The sequence below is a fragment of the Conger conger genome, chromosome 6, assembly GCF_963514075.1.
Source record: "Conger conger chromosome 6, fConCon1.1, whole genome shotgun sequence".
Lineage (NCBI taxonomy): Eukaryota > Metazoa > Chordata > Actinopteri > Anguilliformes > Congridae > Conger > Conger conger.
The window spans coordinates 33,878,100-33,899,419 of NC_083765.1; the positions used below are offsets into that span (position 1 = coordinate 33,878,100).

At 45.3% G+C, this 21,320-nt stretch overlaps 1 protein-coding gene across 4 annotated transcripts in view; it reads left to right on the forward strand.

Moving 5' to 3' along the window:
• tmem131l (transmembrane 131 like) overlaps positions 1-20,837 on the forward strand; it is a 40,616-nt gene extending 19,779 nt beyond the window's left edge. For 2 of the 4 annotated variants that reach the window (XM_061246441.1, XM_061246444.1), the window contains 28 exons: positions 261-365; positions 2,709-2,792; positions 3,609-3,756; positions 5,406-5,464; positions 5,557-5,662; positions 5,781-5,883; positions 7,237-7,387; positions 7,817-7,984; positions 8,538-8,607; positions 9,003-9,120; positions 9,408-9,477; positions 9,782-9,891; positions 10,282-10,351; positions 10,678-10,790; positions 11,304-11,446; positions 11,717-11,903; positions 12,636-12,821; positions 13,826-13,975; positions 14,434-14,950; positions 15,299-15,420; positions 15,634-15,797; positions 16,426-16,623; positions 17,194-17,272; positions 18,210-18,316; positions 18,618-18,750; positions 19,109-19,185; positions 19,294-19,496; positions 20,365-20,837. In XM_061246441.1, coding sequence (XP_061102425.1) covers positions 261-365; positions 2,709-2,792; positions 3,609-3,756; positions 5,406-5,464; positions 5,557-5,662; positions 5,781-5,883; positions 7,237-7,387; positions 7,817-7,984; positions 8,538-8,607; positions 9,003-9,120; positions 9,408-9,477; positions 9,782-9,891; positions 10,282-10,351; positions 10,678-10,790; positions 11,304-11,446; positions 11,717-11,903; positions 12,636-12,821; positions 13,826-13,975; positions 14,434-14,950; positions 15,299-15,420; positions 15,634-15,797; positions 16,426-16,623; positions 17,194-17,272; positions 18,210-18,316; positions 18,618-18,750; positions 19,109-19,185; positions 19,294-19,496; positions 20,365-20,652 — 4,029 coding nt within the window. In that variant the 3' untranslated portion in view covers positions 20,653-20,837. The remainder of the gene's footprint in view (positions 1-260; positions 366-2,708; positions 2,793-3,608; positions 3,757-5,405; positions 5,465-5,556; positions 5,663-5,780; positions 5,884-7,236; positions 7,388-7,816; positions 7,985-8,537; positions 8,608-9,002; positions 9,121-9,407; positions 9,478-9,781; positions 9,892-10,281; positions 10,352-10,677; positions 10,791-11,303; positions 11,447-11,716; positions 11,904-12,635; positions 12,822-13,825; positions 13,976-14,433; positions 14,951-15,298; positions 15,421-15,633; positions 15,798-16,425; positions 16,624-17,193; positions 17,273-18,209; positions 18,317-18,617; positions 18,751-19,108; positions 19,186-19,293; positions 19,497-20,364) is intronic. The other 2 variants (XM_061246443.1, XM_061246445.1) reach the window with 2 other exon arrangements.
• The last annotated feature ends 483 nt before the right edge of the window (positions 20,838-21,320 follow it).

Below are 21,320 nucleotides of genomic sequence, written 5' to 3' on the forward strand. Positions count from 1 at the left end.
ACCATGCACCATGAGACAGGGAAGTGAGAAAGCTATGGGCTGGATTAAAAAACTGCAGTGCATTTTGTATCTTGTATTTTACTCTACCATCGAGTGAGGAAGCCGTTCTCTTAGTTCATACCCAGGAAAATGTCCTTGGTCATGGATTATTTCATTTTTACCAAACAATATTAGACCACTTCTTAGGTTCTTTCTTCACTCCTCCTATGATTTCAGCTATATTGTATGTGAGTTGTGTGAGATATGTTTTTACTTCACAGGTATTCGGAGTGGGGGTTCACACAGGTGCTCAGACCACATCTCATATGAAGACTGGTGTTTTGCTGTTTCCCCATATCCACAGTATTAAACTGACCCAAACTCAGGTACTCCTCTCAATGGCGCTTGTCGATGTTCTAGAGGAAGTGGATTGCTTAGTTTCAGCCGGCTTTTTCATAACCAGATACTTTGTGTTCCCAGAATATCTTGCTCAAGTTCCTATTGCAATAAAATAGAGTTTTACATTTTTGCTTAAATTTAATTTGTTGTCAAGGGGAGGAATGGATCTTTGAATTAGATTTGCTTGCTATGCTGAAAAATGGCTAGCATTGTACTGCTGGTTCATCACAATTTGGCCTGCAGGGCCAAAGTGTGAGCAGGTTTTTATGCTTTCCTTTCAGTCCAATGCCAATTAAGGCCTTGGAAAAAGGTTTGTTGCCAACAAGAAACTAGGATTGATTAAATTCCTAAATACATTGAAAACCAGCAGACACTACAGCCCTCCAGGACTGGAAGCTGACACTCCTTTCCGAGTTGAAAGCAGTTGTGAAGAGATCTATAAAGAGATAGCTTTTGCAGTTTGTGTTGGATACAGTCCATACCAACCGTTCAATGTATAGGCTGCTTTAAATTTAGCTGACACTTAATCACCACCAATCAAACTGAGCCCCTGGCATGGGGAGGTTTGGATGATTGATGTTAATTTATGTTAAATGAGTTTACTGCTGTATGCTCACTATTCTAAGTGCTCAGTAACACCTCTGTGTAAATCCTGCAATGTCAATATTCCCCACCACCTTTATTACCTCATAATAATAATGATAATAATGATAATGATGATAATGATGATGATGATGCCTGGATGGTGCTGTGGGTAGCACTGCCGCCTCACAGCAAGGAGGTCCTGGGTTCGAATCCCCGTCGGCCGGGGCCTCTCTGTACGGAGTTTGCATGTTCTCCTCGTGTTTGCGTGGGTTTCCTCCGGGTACTCCGGTTTCCTCCCACAGTCCAAAGACATGCAGGCTAGGCTGATTGGAGGGCCTAAATTGCCCGTGGGTATGAGTGTGTGAGTGAATGGTGTGTGTGCCCTGCGATGGACCGGCGACCTGTCCAGGGTGTATTCTTGCCTTTGCCCAATATATGCTGGGATAGGCTCCATAATAATTAATTAATTAATAAATACAATAAAACACAAATAAATACATACACAATTAAACATTAAAACCAGCACGTTTTCAGGATTGTAATGATTCCAAATAACAGCATTGTTAGGTAAATGTTTGGTGAAAACCCAAGTTGAGTGCAGGGCTTTTGGAACGGGCTTCTTTTTGTATGCAGTGCTGGTTTTGAGGGGGAATTCTCTATCTTAAACTCTACCGTTCCTCCAATGAAAAGTAATTTCTCTTTGGAGACTCAAAGCATCTGGGTTGCAAGTAGGACCAAACTTCGTTCTTACTTCATGTGTTTAAACTTTTGTAAGAAGTCTAATAGCAGAAGTCTCGTATCTGAAACGTCAGATTGAACTTTGAAAAACCTTGGTTCCCTAGCAACCATGCTAAGCCCGCCCACAAGCCTCCACTGTCCACACCCTCCTAACATCCTGCATACAAGTGGAGCTTCCCTACCAGAGTCTTCACTGCTCACATGAACATGGCTTCAATGGGGTTAAGCAAACATGCTCATGCACAGAGATCGCTCCCAAATGTGCAAATTCTGGGCCAGATATGAGCATCCCACCAATGACTTATAGTGGGGATAAACAGAACGATTGATGCTTTACATCATGTCCTTTATGCTTTTTAATCTTGAGGTGCAAATGAAACCCACGTTATATGCACACACGCACGCACACACACGCACGCACACACACACGGCACACACGGTACACACGCACGCACACACACACGCACACACATGGCAAACACACACACACGCATGCACACAAACACGGCACACACAGTACACGCACACACACACACGCACACACACATGGCACACACACGGCTCACACGCACACGCTTGCACGCACGCACACACACATGGCACTCACGCACGCACACACGCACACATGCACACACACGCACACACACACACGCACACATGCACACACACGCACGCACACACACGGCACACACGCACGCACACGCACACACACACACACACGGCACACGCACACAGACACGGCACACACACACACACGGCACACACACGCACACACACACACGGCACACACACGCACACACACAAACACACGGTACACACACACACACACGCACACACACACACGGCGCACGCACACGCACACACACACACACGGTACACACACGCACACACGCATGCACGCACACACGGTACACGCGGTGCCTCTCAGGTCTTGTATTTGACCCCCCCTCCCCAGGTGCACTATGCCTTTTGGTATTCACTGACGCATAGATATTCTGTTTCCACAGGAGGATGCCTCAAATATCACTCTCCTGGGTCTGCTGCTGGAGAGCAGGATCCCTGAGAATGCCTACAGACGCTCTCCCCATCAGGTAAGGCAGCTGTAAAACACGGTCTCCCTTTAACAAAGTCACAGTTTGATGTAAATGAGTGTTCACAATGCATCAGCTCCAAATTGATCAACTGGTTACTGTAACAACTCAAAAATTGATTGGGTGTTGTATTGTGCCCTTGTCAGACAGTCAGTTATAGGTTGTGTTTGTGGTTTGACCAAATGTAATCCCCCCCCCCCCGTGTCTCAGTTGTGCTGAGACTGCCATTGTGAGGATATTAGATTACTCCTGCGCGACTTGCAGTGCAACGGAACATCCTGTAAGCGAGTCTGCCTGAGTCACATGAGTAATGGTGACAAAGACCCGACTGAGAAGCAGGCCAGACACAGGATGCAGGCAGTGTCGATGCTGCGGCGGTGTGGGTTATTGTGCCAGCTCGACGAGGCCCGCAGGCTGCAGGGCGAAGGTTAATTCTGTCTATCCCCGCCGTCGGCGTGTGAAATCTGTTACGGACACTTCAAGCCGGCTCAGCCCGTGGGTGCCACCACGCCGGCGCCTCGTGCCCTGCGGATCCAACGGCCTCTCGCCCGCTCTCCTTCGCTCCGCTTAGCCAGCTTGTGTTTCAGGAGGCTAAAGCCTTCCTTCCCCAATATAGTGCAGCGCTAGCGTGGCGACCCCAGCTTTAGCGGCGTATGTTAGCCAGGCTGGATGAACTGGCTTTACTTCCCGGAGAGAGAGGGTTCATTGAAAGGCGTTAGTCGGTGAGAAAGCCAAGCTGACCCCCTCCTGCTGTCACTCTGTGAAGGTGGGGAGTTTCCCTCTGCATGCCTGTGATGACTTCCTGTCATTTCCCAGGGGTCCTGCTTTGCGACGGAGAAGCTGGCTGTGCAGATCAGCCTATCGGAGAGAGGGGAGAGACGCACGGACCTGGAGAGGCTCAAGCCTTACGTGATCGAGAACATCATGGTCCTGTTCGTGATGTCATCGGGGGGGAGCGGCTTACGTAAGCGCAGTGCGACCGTGTCGAAACCTTAGCAACACGCTCCGTTAGTCTAAACCACAGCTTTTCAACCATCGCCCCCCAAAGATACTCCTTTATCATTCGGACAGTACATTCAGGTGTATACAAACACGGTATAACTCCCACAAGTAAGGGAAAAGGAGAAAAGGGGAAAAGGAGCACGTACTATGTATATTACATTACAGTGAGTCTAACTGATGCTTCTATCCAAAACCGCTCACAATTGATTAGACTTGGATGGAACAATCCTCCCTGGACCAATGCAGGGTTTAGAGCCTTGCCCAAGGGCCCAACAGTTGTATTGATCTCATTGTGGCTACACCAAGGCTTGAACCACCAACCCTCCAGGTACCTTGCAGGAAATGCTTGGTGGATGTATGCAACATTTAAAAATAAATTCTGGCCAGGAGAATGAGGTATCTGAATAACTCTGAACTTGCATTTTGGCACATGCTGTCAAAATGGGGTAAAAAAAGCACAGATGATGAGACAGCGCGATACAAAGAAGGGACTTGCATGGCATTTGTCCTGTCGAGTGCACACAACTCTCTGAAAAGGAAGCTTGGACTTTGGAGATTTCCTCACCAGCGTTATATTCGGCTGTGAACAGGAAGAGCCCCCACTTCAGTCATTCTCGATATTTCACAATCACTCGCTGCATTCTGAAAGGACTTTCACTGTAAAATGGGTATTGAAGTCAAGCAGGTAGTTCATTTTGGACACTAATGTGGGAATTATAATTGTGAAACTGACCTTTTCCTCAGGTTTTGAAATATAATGTATGAAGGTTAAGGGAAATAACATTACATTCCATTATTGGCATTTGGCAGACGCTCTTATCCAGAGCGACATACAGTTCATTAGACAATCCTCCCCTGGAGCAATGCAGGGTTAAGGGCCTTGCTCAAGGGCCCAACGGCTGTGCGGATTTTATTGTGGCTACACCGGGATTAGAACCACCGACCTTGCGTGTCCCAGTCAATTACCTTAACCACTACGCTACAGGCCGCCCTGCAGGCAAATAAGCATACAAGAGGCCTAGAAAAAATGGCTAGAATGAGGAAGCTGCACTTTCCTTATCCGTATCATGTTGTAAGGCTGACACATTTTGAGGACATAGTGTCATGCAACACAGCCGTGTTGAGTAGGTGTTAATAGTCCAGGCAAGGGCAGAGTAGGTGCATTCCACGGTGCGCAGCACCCACCAACCTGCAGCTAACTGCAGTTTAGACATAGGAGAAAAACTAGCACTCCACTCAAAATCGACTTCTTTTTCTTAATCGATTCATCTCAGGCCAGCGTGTGTGTTTTAGCGCAGAACATGACACTAAGTGCACATAACATTAGCAGCTTAAGTACCAGACCACACCATAGGTTTCAGTTACACACACAACTTCTTCATGCGCAAACAGATACTCTTTTGCGTGTCCATGTGCAGTTGTCAGGGTCCTAAAATTCTACCTGCTAGCCCTCCTTATCCTCGTGTTATGTGAGCGCCATCTGTTGACCGGGTACAGAAGTGCAGTCTGTGCGTTGTGAGTTGTGTGTGTAAGATTTTGTTGAGTCTCTTGTTTTTGCACATGGTCCTTTTGGAAGAAGCTTATTATTTTTTTTTTTTTGTATTTCAACAGGAGAGCCAAGGATTAGGATGTATATGTTGAATTCAGGAACAGAAAAATTATTTGTGAAGGTGAGTATTGTGAATTTAGCATTATTTAGCCAAATAAATAGTCCCTCTGTTATTCATGTTCCTAAACATGGCAATATATTTTTTTTTCAAAGGACATGCAAGTTTTGTCAGACGGGGAGAGCTCTTTACAATTCAAACAAATTCTGCTGAAAGCTTCTGCGACAAATTTCACACAAGTGGCTACATTAGCCTGTAGAGGTAAGTGGGATGCGCTGTGTTTCTGCAGCACTATACCCAGTCTGTAATGTGTGGTGCGTGTACTGGGTCTTACCCATCACTATTCAGTCCCTGTGTCTGAACACTTTCTGTGCCACAGGGTCTGTGCCAGCTCCTGACACAAAGTGCTCCACACACACCAGTTTGAGTATCCTGAGAAACTCCACATCACGGCTGCATCCTGCGCTAGTCCTCACACACAGGTGAGAGAGGCAGACACATGATGCTCTCTGGATGGATGATGGTCTGATTTTTCTGGGTAGACACAGATAAGTAAAGCTGTGCACGTTGTTCTCCTGCACCCGGTCATATTTATGAAGGACTATCAATCAATCAATTTTTGTTTGTATAGCAAAGGGCCTTTGTCACAAAGCAGCTTTACAGAGAAACCGGTCCCCAAGAGTATGCCAAGGGCAACAGTAAAGTAAAAACTCCCTGGCTAACAGAAAGAAACCTTGAGCAGAACCTGACACAGTAGGGGAACCCATCTGCCGCTGGTTGACCCCATTCTTTTGTTGAAAGAATGGTTTTAAACGGAAAACCTGTTGAATAAAAGTACATAAATGTCCAATTAAAAAGTCGAAGCAGAGATTAGGTAGAGGGATGGCAGGAACACCAATGGGTGGCACTGTCAGGCAAGGGGACAGGCTTGGTGCTACAGCTGAATCAGCAGTGGCAGGGGGGGCGTGTACAGCTGGTCTTGCACAGCTGGTCTTGGCCTGGACTATGGGTCACATGACATCTCAATGTTGGATTAGACATTAGACACTCATTTACAGTTTTTCTCACCTGGTATGTTCTCACATTATGGTCCGTATTCATAAAGCATCTCGGGGTGAGGTTAGACTATATGCACAAAACCTCATTTTATATCTGCTCTCTTGCTCTTGCTTGCAGTGTCGGTAATAGGCAGAAGTCTCTTTTACGGTACACATAATTTTGTTCATTTACGACAAGGGAACATGCCTGTCAATAGCTTTGTGCATTTATATGTTATTCATTAATTTTATATTCTTGTTAATCTATTATTTTCCTGCTCCGTTAAAGTGGCACTCTACGATTTACTCTGTTTTGGAGGATTTAGCGGCCACCCATGGCAACTGGTGGACATAGCTGGTCTATTCTACACTTCAATTCCCATAGTTCCCTGCTACATTGAAACCTTCTGCCTTCTCACACGTTTTCCTTCTGATTGTTTTCCTTTTTTCGGTCACTTTACTACTTGTACTTTTATCCTTTGTTGTAAAGTTATTGCAGACAGGCGACTGTGCTCGAACACTTCCCCCTCTTCTGTTTATGCCCCTTAAACTGTCACGTATTACTGCCAGAAGTACGTGTCACGCAAACTATGCATCTCCATACTCGCAACACTCGCTACATCCATAGGCTTCCGTGGTTTGAAATTGAAACGCAAATGGTCATTGTAGAAAAATACCGTTAGGAATATGTCTCAAATATGGTATCTGTTCATGGATTGCCACTTTACGTAATGAGAATTAATGATGAGCAATGCTTTTTTTCCATTGTAATCTTGTTTTATTTTTTCTTTGCTTCAGAGGCTTTGGCCGTGACCCTTCCGCCCTGTTCCGTGTAACTCCCAGGCACAGTGGGCGCCACCTGGTGGATCTGTGGCTGACTAGCGGCTTTGACTTCAGCTTCTCTGTGAACGAGGCCACTGTCCCTCGGGATATGGAGGGTATATTAACGGTACAGTCCCATTGTGCACCTCCCGCCTCCCCAATACACACACACCGGCACACACGCACACACTTGTGTCACGTACATTTAACCCAGGTTGATCATGGCCCAATGATCAAATAGGTGGGCTGTCATTGATTACATGCGATTATTCAATCCATTAATTTACTACTAAGTGAGGAATGTTGAAGAAGGAGAAGAATATATACTTTATTGAACCCCGTGGGGTAATTTGTCCTCTGCAGTTGACCCATCCTAGTTACATAGGAGCTGTGTGCAGTCACCGTGCGGCACCCAGGGAGTAATGTGGTTAAGTGCCTTGCTCAAGGGCCCAACAGCTGTGTAGATCTTATCATGGTTGCACCATAAATTTGAGATGGGGTGATGTCGTAAGGGTGGTGTGGTGATGCGTGCTGAACAGAGACGGGCCTCTTTCAGGTGACCAACTTCAGCAGGCCTGTGGCCGTGCCTTGGGGCTGCTGGAGGCTGCTCTCTCTGCGGGTCAACCACAGGAAGCTGCCCGTGAACGTCATGACCACTGTGGTCCTGGTCACCAGCATCGGCCTCTCCCTGGAGATCCCTCTCCGAGTTCGGTCTGGCTCGAAGGTGCGCTGCCTCCTCCCTCGCTCAACTCGCTCATGCTCGTTCCCTACTCCTCCCTTCTCCCAAGCTTCTTTCAGTCCCCTCATCCCTCTTTCCTGTCTCTCGTCCACACCTTCCTTCCTCACTCCCTTCTGTCTTCATTCGGAGCCTACCTTACTGTTTCTCTTTCCGCTCCTGTATCTATTCTCTATTTTTCCTTCTCCCTTCTCCTATTTATTCTCTACACCTTCTGCCTTCTCCTGTTTATTCTCTACACCTGTTCCTCTCTCCTAAACAGAGCGGAAACTGTACTGTGTTGTCACAAAAGTAGACCGGTGCATAGCTGTAATGGTATCATGTTGTCTTTAATGCATGTAGGGCTGAAATTGGACTGTATTGTCTCTAATACAGGCAGATGTTTAGACCTGAAATTGTTCCAAGTCATCTCTAATATAAACCGATGTGCAGAGATGTAATTGTACCATGTTGCTTTATGCAGATGGATAGAGCTGAAATTGTACCGTGTCTGTATTGTTGACCAGTAAATAACTGAAATTGTACTATATTTTCTCTCCAGCAGGGGGATGTCGTGTTGGAGGCCAGTGCAGAGTGTGGAAAGCCCTGCCCTCTCAGGCTCTCTGATGCTGGTGAGCTGAGCTGGCATCACCCCTGCTTCACCTGTACCTTTCACACCCTGTTGATAGCACAGTCTGTGTGTCAGAGATATGGTGGTGCTAGTGTTAAAAAATAGTGCCTATCCAATGCTGCTGTGGTATATGTGGGTGACGGTGGTTATTAAATGGTGGTGTGATATATATAACTGATGGTGGATGGTTAAATACTGGTGTGACTGATGGTGGATGTTAAATACTGGTGTGACTGATGGTGGATGTTAAATACTGTGACTGATGGTGGATGTTAAATACTGGTGTGACTGATGGTGGATGTTAAATACTGGTGTGACTGATGGTGGGTGTTGAATACTGGTTGATTGATGGTGGATGTTAAATACTGATGTGACTAATGGTGGTGTACCTAACAGGGCGTGTTCAGTGGCAGCAGACCCTCCTCGATGTCACTTCCTCCTGGAGAGTGGACAGCAGTCTGGCTGCAGAGCTCTGCTCCCGCTGGAGGAACAATAAGGACCAGCTCACCTGCAGGTACATACACACACATGCACGCATGTGCGCACACACACACAGTCACGCACACACACGCACACAGGGTCTGAACATTGGTGCTAGCCTTCCAAGCAGTTAAGGGGTCTTCCCCAGCTTACCTACAAAAAATCAGGTAGCAGTTGATAAGTGTGCAGCACACTTATCCCTGGTTATGGGTATGCACTTTGTTGTACATCACTCTGGATAAGAGCGTCTGCCAAATGCCATTAATGTAATGTAATGAAGAGCTGTCCACTGATGCTGTGTTCGTTCCCTGTTGTGTGTAGCTGGCCCCGCCTCCCTGTAGAAACCAGCTCTCCACTCGATTTTGGTGCCACTCCAGTCAACGAGCGCAAGGTCAGGAGCTGCCTGAAGACGTTTATTATTGTATTATATGGTTGCATGTAGTAAAATGGTTTACAGTTCATCCATTAAAATGTGTTTTCTACAATTAGTTTACAATATTATATTGATACAGTTTGCTGAGACGGTGTTTTTTATGAAAGTCAAGACACAATGGCATGGTTGTCTTACCTGTAGAAGTTAAATACAATAAAAAAACTTTTAGGCCTGTAACGTCTTAAGAGAAAAATGGCGATTTAATAGTAGCCATTGCTTCTGTTCAGTTAAAGATGATGTAATGATGATTTTATTCTTCCAGATGAAGTACTTCCAGGTGAAAAACCCCTCTGGGTCCCCTGTGTACATGGAGGTGCGGGTTCTCTCATCGTACTCTGCCCCTCTGGATGCCCTGGATCTGCTGACCAAATGGTAGTGGGCCCGAAACATACCCAACACACAACATTACACCCATAATTAACACATTAACATACACGCCCAGCGCACAAAATTACACCCATAACACCAGTACGCTCATAAACCAGCATACCAGCACATTAACACGCACCAACACACCAATGTACCGGTACACTAACACAACAACACGCCAATATACCAGTACACTAACACAACAACACACCAATATACCAATCACACAGAAAGGCATACCTTTCACCTAGTGTACACACACCAACCCACACTGAAAGGTGTATACGACAAACAGAACACTAGCACATTAAGCAAGAAACATCAGCACAGAAATGCATAACTTTTTTTTTCTTTCTCGTACTAAGGTTATTTGCTACGTTCCCTCTTGTTCAGGTTTAATATCAGTCCACTGTCCGTTAACATCACCACGGGGGAGTTTTCTTTGCTGCACGCAGACGGGCAGGTGGGTGCCCAGTTTCTTTTAAATGTCCTACAGTAACAACTTCCTTTTTTATTATTATTCTTTTTTTATAATAGGTCCAGTCTGCTCGAAATTCGTATTTCCATATTTCTATATTGTGTGTGTGTGTGTGTGTGTGCATGCGTAGCGTGGGGGAGTATGTGGGGGGCCAATGCAGCCGAGTAATGCATAAGAAATGTTCACATGCGGATGTTTGAGTCTTGTGTGTGTATGAATGTGCGTGTCACCACAGGAAAGTGAAGTTTTGTGACCGCAGTAAAGATCTAATTAAAGCTGTGCGTGTCCCTGTGCTCCTCTGCTGTCCTCAGGAGAGCCTGGATGGAGGCGTGCGCCTGCTGCTCCTTCCCCAGGAGACCAAGGAGGTGCACGTGGCCTTCACACCCACGGAGCACAGACCCGTCACCTCGCTCATCCTCATCAGGTGACTGGGCAGATCATCTGACCACGCCCTTCTGTGCCCCTCACTCCTCCCGCCAGGGTCATAGCTCCAAAATTAAATGAAGTCATTGGGCCTCATGCAAGAACCACGCACACAAACTCATTTGTTCTTAAACCATTGAAATCTCTTGAAACAAGTGATTTCATTGACAGCTTTTCTATTATTTCGAATTTTGTCTTTGGTGGGAACAACATTTGTGGTAACATCGAGTGGTCCCATACAAGTCATGTAAACAAGAGCCGTGCAGTGCAAGTTAGCATTTGTTGAATACGACGTGGGTCCAAGGGTTGCGTATTATTATGGCTAGTCTGGGGCTTGAACCACTAACCTTCCAGTCAAGCGCCTTAGCAACTAGGCTATACACTGCTACTTAATGTTACTGTTACTGTTCGGTGTCAATACATTGCATTAGGAGCCTACTAAGTGTGGACTGTGTGTGGACTCTTACTTAGCTCCAGTGCCCCAGGGTGACGGTGTCTGTCTCTCTTGTGACAGGAACAACCTGACGGTGTTTGACATGGTGATGGTGAGGGGCCACGGCGCCAGGGAGCTGCTGCGGATCGGCGGGAAGCTTCCGGGCCCCGGGGCCTCACTGCGGTTCAACGTGCCCCAGGCCACCCTGATGGAGTGCAGAGACCGTAAGTCTCCAGTCTGTGCTTTACTGACCCCCACACTGCAGACAAAGTCTGTCTTAGTCTTGTAATGAGACATACAATCTTTTTTTTCTGTCAAGTAGAAAATGTTCGCTTGTTAGCTTGACAAGTGATTTTTTAAATTTGTTTATTTTTTTACCCCATTGGCAATATTTTTGACTTATTTAGTAAAAGAAAGTAATAGACATTTTAAAGAAATAAAAAATATTTTAAGTCTAAATACAAGACTAAAATGCTTGTAATTTTCCTCCGCAGGGCTCCGATCCGAAAGGTCGCGGTTATTGATCCGCAAGAGCTTTAAAGTGGAGAACGCAGGAGAGCTGCCCCTGACCGTGGTCTCCATGACCATCAACGGTTACAAGTGCCAGGGGTTCGGCTTTGAGGTGCTGCAGTGCAGGTCTTTCCAGCTGGACCACAACTCCACCTCGGAAATCAACATCGCGTAAGATCTCCCGCCTCAGCGCCAATCTGCCGTGAGATCAGCAGCATGTCACTGCTGTAATTGTGTCCATATGTCTTCATTGGCTCGTGTTTAAAGGTCTCCATTACAAATCACGCTCTAATATGTAGTCATAATTTCATCTGTCTCGTTAAACGTTGTGCCATTTCTCTTAAGTAAGTAAGTAGTGTTCTATAGTCACCGTAAACTAAAACAATATGCAGGGATATAGAGTTACCAGAACTGCTTTGTGGCAGTGGCCAAAATTCATAGTTTGAAAGTGCATACAGTGAAAATATGATGGTAATTGGAAATGTGTTCTGAGCGCTTTCCAGTATGAGAGTCGAGCTTCCACAGAAGTGTTCCCTCTACAGGGCTGCTCCTCAGGTTCATTGAGTTCTCTCCTCTTTTTATTCTTTTCCATCCTTATCACCCCCCCCCCCCCCCCCCGCGCCTCCCTCTATCTCTGTGTATCGCCCCTCCTCTCTTTTGGCATTTTTCTCTTTTAGAGCGTATGTTGCCAAAGCACATAAAAGAACATACACCATTGAACACATGAACCTATATGTGTGTAAACGGTTTGTGGACATATAGGCCAGCTATAATAGGCTCACTGGTTGGTGGGCATAAAAGTTTATAATTGAAGGCATTTCTTGTGAATTTTGGGTAGAAATGTTCCCTTATGTTTTCCTCTCCTCTCTCTCTCAATCCAATCCTCCCTCCCTCCCTCTCCAGGTTCGTCCCGGACTTCACCTCCTCCTGGGTGATTAGGGACCTGACGCTGGTGACGGGGCGGGGGTCCTCCTTCCCCTTCACCCTGAACGTGACCCTGCCCCACCACATGCTGCCCCTGTGTGCCCAGGTGGTGCCAGGGCCCAACTGGGAGGAGGCCTTCTGGGTGATCACCCTGGTCTTCGCCTGGTAAGTTCTGCACCCACACCTACCGGCAAAAACAGAATGCCTCGCATGCATTGAAGGCCGTAAAACGTTCATGACAAACCGTGTTTGCAGCAAACCGATATTGATGAACGATTTTAAATGAACATTCCCTTTAGTTCACCACCAACACCTGCAATTTGTTTTTAATACAAATGTACGTGACCTAGGTTTGACAACGCTAGCTTGCTGATTAGCTGCTTACCTGAGTTTTTTTTTAATTTTTTATTTTTTTTAAGGGTAGGAACAAATATTACATTGATTTAAAGTGCATTATAACAGCCAAATGATTGTCAACTTTTGTTCTCTCACCGTCTTCCCCATTAGCAGCCATTTTTGTTTGCCACACACTACTTTTCGAACTGTTAGCGAATGTTCATAACTATTGTTAGCTAACATTTGTCTTGAACAAACATAACATTTACTAAGACCTTTAGCACATGCAAGACCTTTTAGTACATGCATAACCAATAACACAAACAATGATTAGTCATGGTATTTGTTCTGCACCAGTCATTGGTTGTTTTATTAGTTTTGCGTGTGCGAAAAGGTTTTTGTAAATCAGTTGCTAATTCGCTTCAGACCTGCAACTCCAGATGTGAAGACTGTCTTTTGCAATGTCACTGGGTAAACCAGACTTCCATAACGTGTTTATTAGTTAGCTGGGCGGATGCCTTTCATCTTTAACTGTCGGGGCTCAAAGCTGGTGAATCTTTTAGGCCCTAGCAGATGTCCGCTGATGTTTCAAAGCTTGGTACTTCATGCCGGCTGTGCATCACTGCGTGCAAATTACTCTCCTCACTCTTTTTCTTTAAAATGAGGTTGTTTCCATCTTGTGTTATTCATACTTCATGATGTTTTTGATTAGCATTGTGCTTTTTTTGATGGAAAGATGTCCTTTTAGCTAATAGTTGATTTATGCCCTGAGCTTCTTCGGTTTTTGTGGATTCACGCATTTCACTCACGTCATGTGACCTCTTTCGCTGCAGCTGTTCTTTAGGTGGGGTGTGCTTTTTGGCGTTCCATCAAGCACAGTATATCCTGAGCGAATTCACAGCACCCAGCTCGAGGACCAATCACGGCTCAGCACTTTCTCGGGATAACAGCCCCATTAGCCCCGTCTGCCACAATGGTCTGAGGTAAGGCATCAGCCTGGACAGGAACTCAGTGCAAGACTTTCAGGAAACACTCCATTCTTTACCACATGAGAGTAAAGCACATCTCTTTTGATCTGAATGTCTTTTTTAATCTGAGGATTCCTTGTAGCAGGGATATTCATCTGGTGGCCTGGTGGCCAATGGCCTGCCAGAGGTCTGCTCTTAGCCCTTTGATCACTGATAAGAAGCATAAGTGTTATTCTGACGAATGTAAAATTGTGACTATGGTCCAGGTCCACAATCTGCACTGTGTTACTGTGCCTTCCACTAGAAACATAGGAAAAACAATAGTACAGTAGCTTTACATATACAATCATTTTCTTTGTTTACACACATGAATAATACATATTCTGTATACTTGTGTTGCGTGGTACACTGAAACTTTTTTGATGAATGGCTAAAGCTGCCAGCTCAATGACTTGTGGCTTGTTCCTTTTCAGTAAAGCGAAAGGCAGCTGCAAGACGTTTGTGGACTCGTGCAACTCCTCGGACAAAGGCAAGGGAAAGGGCTCCCTCGCCGTGGGCTGCCTTCCCGCCCGAAACCAGCCCACGTCCAAGAAGGGCTCGGGCAGCGCCGGCCCGGCTCAGAAGAAGCACAAGGTGTCTCTCTACTACGGCAAGCAAAAGGGAGGCCCGTCGTCCCCCGCCACCGCTAGCGAGGAGAGGGAGGAGCCCGCCGCCGACCAGGTCACAGAGCCCGTCCCCGACGCCTACGACCGCAACGAAGACCTCCCCGACCTCGCGGCACAACCGGCCGCTCCGGCCAACGGTAAAGTGCACTTTCCCCAAACAGAGAGCAGGGCGCCGGCCCCGGTTATGTTTCCCATGGAAACGCGGCTCAGTCTCCCGGACGACGTCGTGGTGGTGCCGGGCCGCGGGGCTGACAAAGCGCCGCCGCGCTTCAGCGACGTCAAGCGGCTCGAGAAAAGGGACAACAACACCGCCTTGGGTTCAGAGGTCAGAGACATGAAAGCCACCCGTTACTGTAGAAGCAAAAAAGTCTTAGGTCTCCTACCTCATTCATTTATTACTGTCTAAATCAGGAATGACCTCAAATAAATAAGAGTGTAATAAGTCCCATTTGACATTACTGCACTATTATATTATTCAATTGTGTATATATAATATATAGTATAGTATAGTATAGTACATTATAATGTATTGTATTGTGCATGCTCAGTGTCTTCTGTTACTTTTCATTAAATAATCTGGTTTTAAACTTGGTTCTTAAACTTTTACGTTGATTATTAAATTACCTGATTTGGTTAAATAAGTGTAATTTTCTATGGTGTTTTGTCTGCTCAGGTAAAAGACTGTGACGTACTGAGACTGTCTGAGACAGTGGAGCAGGGGGTCTTGACCAATAGCCAGAAGGGAAAGAAGTCTGCAGGCAAGGGACAGCGGAGATCTGGAGAAGACATGCCTGGGTAGGTCTCTGTATGATTTGCAGGAAGCATTTTTGAGAAAGTTCCTTTTTGAGAATATGTTTCACAAAATATTCATCAGTTCATCGAAGGAAACCCAAGTTATTCCTGTAGTGTTTGCTTGAGGTATTATGAACCAAAATAAGATACTGAACCCTGCGCAGGTCTGTATTTCATTTGTATTTGAAAACGGGCATTTCTCCCGCACTATCACAGAGTCTCCGAGCACAGTACAGCCCTGCTGCCAGACAGGAACAGGGACCAGGAATGGAGGGAGAATCGGACCGCCAACAGGAACCGGAATCGCTGCTCCAATGGAAAACCCGAAGTCCCCAAGTGTGCGCCGAACGCGGACAGCCCTGTCAAACAGCTGCAGAACGGTTGGTCATAATTCACACACACAAGTAACTCGTTTTGGCTTGGAGGGTTGTCAATCGTCCATCATGGGAACAGCCTTTTGGCTATTCACGCACAGATAATCTCTAGCGAGAGCCGATGGACTTTTAAATACGTCCCCTGCAAAAGTCAGCTGTATATTTTGTGTCTCAGCAGACGTACAAATTGTAAAATCATTTTCCTTCTGTTTGTCTTCAGGGGGTGTATTTTTGTTGGAATATAACTATTGCAATACCACTGAATGGAGAGACACCTCATATTGCAGTGTCCATTGGACTGCTTGCTTCTGCACAGACAATGCAGTGACAGGCAGTTTTAAATTGATCCGATGAAGCACAGTATGGTTAGCACAAGTCTTGTGTGAGGATGAACCTGCCCTTTTATGGGTAATCAATCATCTTCAACACAAAAAAACCTTTTTCTTGCATCTATTTTCGAAACTTAAAAAGAAAATCAGGATGAACCCATTAGGAAAAGGTAACACATTTGCCACAAGTGCAGGGCACACAATGAAAATAAAATGCAGCAAATGTTTTCTTGCTTATACGAAATGCAGCATTTGTTTTGCTCACCACGCCCTGACCCCGGAGAGTCTCTGTCGCGTCCCCTCAGGTGTGTGCCCGTCCAGGCCCCGGAGGAAGGGGGCGGGCAGGCCTCAGTGGGAGTCCGGCTCAGATTCGGGCAGTTCCTCAGGCAGCGTCCGGGCCAGCCGGGGCAGCTGGGGAAGCTGGAGCAGTGCCAGCAGCCTGGAGGGAGAGAAGGACCCCAACACCGGAGCCAGACACCACTGTACTGGCCCAGCCAGGCCCAGTAAGACTCACTGTTACTGTACACATGACTAATATACCTATTCTATACCATAACCAGACACCACTGTACTGGCCCAGCCAGGCCCAGTAAGACTCACTGTTACTGTACACATGTCTAATATACCTATTCTATACCATAACCAGACACCACTGTACTGGCCCAGCCAGGCCCAGTAAGACTCACTGTTACTGTACACATGTCTAATATACCTATTCTATACCATAACCAGACACCACTGTACTGGCCCAACTAGGCCCAGCGAGACTTAACTATATACTGCTCTACTCTCCCAATACAATAACCTGGTTTAACTGTACTGGCCCAGCCAGGCTCAGTAAGACACTGTTATTGTATACATCTCTACTCACCCTATTCTATACCATAACCAGGCTTTACTGTACTTCCACAGCCGGGCCCAGTAAGACTCACTAACTAATTGTAATATCCCTCGGTCGCCCCCTTGTGGTTAAAACGTCTGTAAATGAAGGGAATCTGTTGATGGAAAAAATTATTTGAAACCAGTGTGTCCCATGCTTTAACTGTTGCATGCCTTTCTTTGCCTTTCAACAGGAGACAACATTCAGTACAGTGTTCATCAGGGTGAGAGAGACTGTTATCAGACACTGAACTCCAATTATAAGGCCCAGAGGTAATGCACTGTCTGTGTGTGTGCGTGTGTGTGCGTGTGCATTATGCGTGTGCGTGTGCGTGTGGCATCTTACTCACTGATAAATATTTGAATTCAGTTTTAACTGAGTGCACAATCATATAAGCTTACTTATAGTAATGTGCAGAAATGTAGACACCCCTGGTCAAAAAGCCTTTTACAATTAATAGCTAAGTAAACACAAGAACAGAACCTGACCTCTAAATGGTACAGCGTTTAACATGAGACATTTCTTCACATTTTAAAGCAAGATTACCCTTTATTAAACATTTTTACAGTTTGAAAATATTATAAACGGAAAAAGACCCTGTGCAAAAGTTTGGGAACCCTGTCAGTTAGTAACTTGGGCAACCATAACAGCTTGTAAAGAATGAAAATAAAAAGCAATCTTGCTTTAAAATGTACAGAAAGTTCTCCTGTGTAACTCTGTACCATTTAGACTTCAGGTTTGCTTTCGATCACATACAGGTTCATTGTAACAGATATTTAAACCAGGGGTGCCCACATTTTTCCACCCCATTCTATATACCTTGGCATACAGCTTACGGACACACCTTTATAAAATCACTTTGAAATAATCCCTTATTATTTCAACATTCCTCTCTGAGGAAATATATTGGGATATTAGCATATACAGACTTAACTATTTTCTATACTTGTATTTAGGCATGCTAAAAAATAAAATGTTAGTACTTGGGCTTGGTAAACCTTTTGATAAAATTATCACATAACAGTGGCACTGGACTGGTCATTCAGAGATTGTGGGTTTGATTCCTAATTGGGGTACTACCACTGTATATTTGAGCAAGGTACTTGACTCCCAATTGTTTCAGTAAATATCCAGCATGTGAGAAATCACTGTGCATAAGCACATTTGATAAATGGTGTAATGGGATGTCTTTCTTTTTGGCCCTGCCAGCACCCACACGCTGTACAGGAAGGACCCAGGCACACCAGACCCCGCCCCAACCTCCAGCTTCACCCCCAGTTTTGCAGCCGTGGCAGCAGGACTGGAGCGGAACAATGGTGAGTCTGTTTATATAGTTCTCATCTCATGTTGTTGGTTGGCTTGTTTTAAAGGTAATAAAGGTTATAATATGTTTCCTCCGTGACATCAGCAGTCATGCTGGATTCATCAACATTAGTACATATTCAATCATATAATGGGAGATTTTATTTTCCTTGCCTTTTGGTTTTTGCACTGAATTTATTTAAATTCTAACTAAATAAAATGGTGGAATCTGCTAAATGATTTGTGAGGTAACTTCTGTGTTTTTTTTATGTTAATTAATTAAATATTTTTGTGCTGTCGTGTATTTCTGTTTAGACATTACCTGCACGTACTTGCCAGAAGAGGCGTGGTCAGCCCCCTCTGTCCCTCTGACAAATGAGTTCAGGTACAACACAACAGAGTCACTCCCATTTGCACCTCAGGGGCCTTCTTCCAGCTCCTACAATGGGTACGTCTTTTCAACCAGTCCCTTCTGCCACAAATGCCCCTCACTTTTGTTCCAACTGATGGTAGTACTGCTAGTTGACATGCAGCTCTGCACTGCTGTACTAAATAACCATTAGAGAAAGCTACTTTTTAGTCTGCTTGTTTCCTGTCATGAAAAAATCATCTGGGACAATGACATCTGGAACGCTGATGCAAACATTCTCTGGTTCTATTATAAAGTATTGCTACAGTTGCTGTGTATGGATGTGCTGAACAACATAGCTAGTATTATTATTACTGCTAATACTGTTACTATTACTATTATTATGGTCTAATCTTTCTATCATTTTTATTTTAAATTTGTCTTTGTTCTCATTAAGCTTTCCTTGGAGCAGTGCCAGCAGCCACTGCACGAGCTCCTACCCGTACTCAGAGCAGAGTAACTACGCGGCAGGAGGTAGGAGTTCAAATTGAATGCATTTTTTAAAATACATTTCTGTGTTTGGTGTGATTGGTGTGTCCTTGAACAGCTGTATAATCTGTTCTGTCCTGTGGTTTGGCATAGGGAGCACACAGTTCCAAAACAGCCTTTTGTGCCAAGAAACCCCAAATGTGACATACAGCCCCCAGCACAGCTGGGGGGAGGACAGCGCCCCGGAGGTGCCCTCTGTCTGGGACGGGACTGGCTGTGTGGGCACCAAGGTGACCTGGGGACCCCCCGGCCAGGTCCCCCAGAGATCCCCCACCCTGGCTCCGGAGGCCCGCAAGGTGCTGAATTCTGTTGTTACTCATTATGTAATTGACCGGTTAAATTTTTTTTTTTGTACAGTTTTCTCAGCTCTGAACTGGTTCTTGGGTCTGAACTGGTTGTTGATTTTAAGGTGTAAAGAAAAACTGACAGACTGTGCAGCTCTGTAACACTTCAGTTTGGCTTGGCAAACCTTGTTTTCTGTAATTTGAGGCAATTGATAGGTTGGAAACATGTTTTGGTGTTGATCAGGCGTGGGACAAGTATGTGATTTTTTCGGATTCAAATATTTTTCTGTGCTTGATTGATCTTGCCTGGCGCAATTGAGCAAAGCAAGAGGACCAGAAAGCAGGGTTTGCACTTTTTGACAGAATTTCATTGGTTCCAATAACAGTTCAGTAAAGCGAAGAAAGGTATTCAAATCCAAAGCAATTGCGTATTTGTCCCAGGACAGGTGTCAATAAGATGATAGCTGAACTTCAAGACTTGGAGCGAACACCACTTAGCCTCAACAATAGCGTAGCACACCAGAAACTTGGCTTGAAAATGTATCTTGTGTATGCATTTGGAAATGCATTCACATAGATTTCATACTCTTTTTAAGGTATACACTACATTTGTTGTACATTATGTGCTAACATAGTCACCACTCAAGAGGTTTCTGGTACTGTAGTTCCTGACTTGGATTATCTACCATGCATCCATGGCTGTACAACCAATCCTATGTGAATTGTACCTTATTCAACCTGTTCTGTACTTTGTTCTATGACCTTAGTATACACTTTTTTGTACGTCACTGTGGATAAAAGCATCTGCTGCATAAAGTGTGATGTAGTGTCCCCTTCCTGGTGATGTTGGCTGGACTTAACCCTTTGTGTTCTGCCTCAGGGGTTCTTCTCCGGGACCCGGAGCCTGTCCCCCATGTCGGGTCTCTTCGGCTCCATCTGGACCCCGCAGAGCGAGCCGTACCAGAACCACTTCCAGCGCGAGCGCTCCCTCCCACCATCCCCACAGTCGCCCTACAGCCCCGAGCGCCCGGGAGTCTGCAGGCCCGGAAGCTTCTCCAGCTTCAACCCCTTCGGCCCTCACATGAACCTGGACATTTGGAACTCCTCCTCCAACCGGAGCTCCAACTCCCAGCTCTCCAACGACTCCGGTTACTGCGGCGATGTCTAAACGGGAATGTTGCTTTTTATCCATACCAGGGAAAAAAAAAAGGAAAACAAAAAAAGTTAATGTTCTTTTTTTTATCTTTTCCCCCACCCCCCCAAAGTTCAATGTTGTGAAAAAGTTAAACGTTGTATATTTTTCTAGGTGTTTTGCAGATTTGATCATAGAAAAATAAAAAAAAATGTTTTGTACTTAAGGATATCCTTGTTTTTTTTTCTCTTCCTTAATTGGATTCAAATGTTTGCCAAGTGAGCATTCAAAGACCAGACAGAAAGAGTGCAGGTGGATAGGAGGTGGGTCCAGTATTCCAGAGGTCAAAGGTCATTGAATATAATGCCACCTTCTCTGGCATTGAGATGATACTGCAAACAGTGACTGATTTAAAATGATTTAAATCTTATTTACAAATTGTGTTAACTGACAAAATAATGAGTGACTGCAGCATAATTTATTTGAACTCCAAATGTTACTTCTTTCTGTAACCCTATTGTGCACAGTGGGCTCAGTGCCTCCTTGGTGATATTGCGAGTTTGTATTTCTGAGCCGAACAGCAATGTTCTCCACTTTCATAAGCTATTTGAATGTTATGTAATGTAGTGGTCAGTAAAGTGGACACCTAAATTACACAGACATATTACAGCATAATGAGTCAATTTTGCCTGTCTTACTGTATA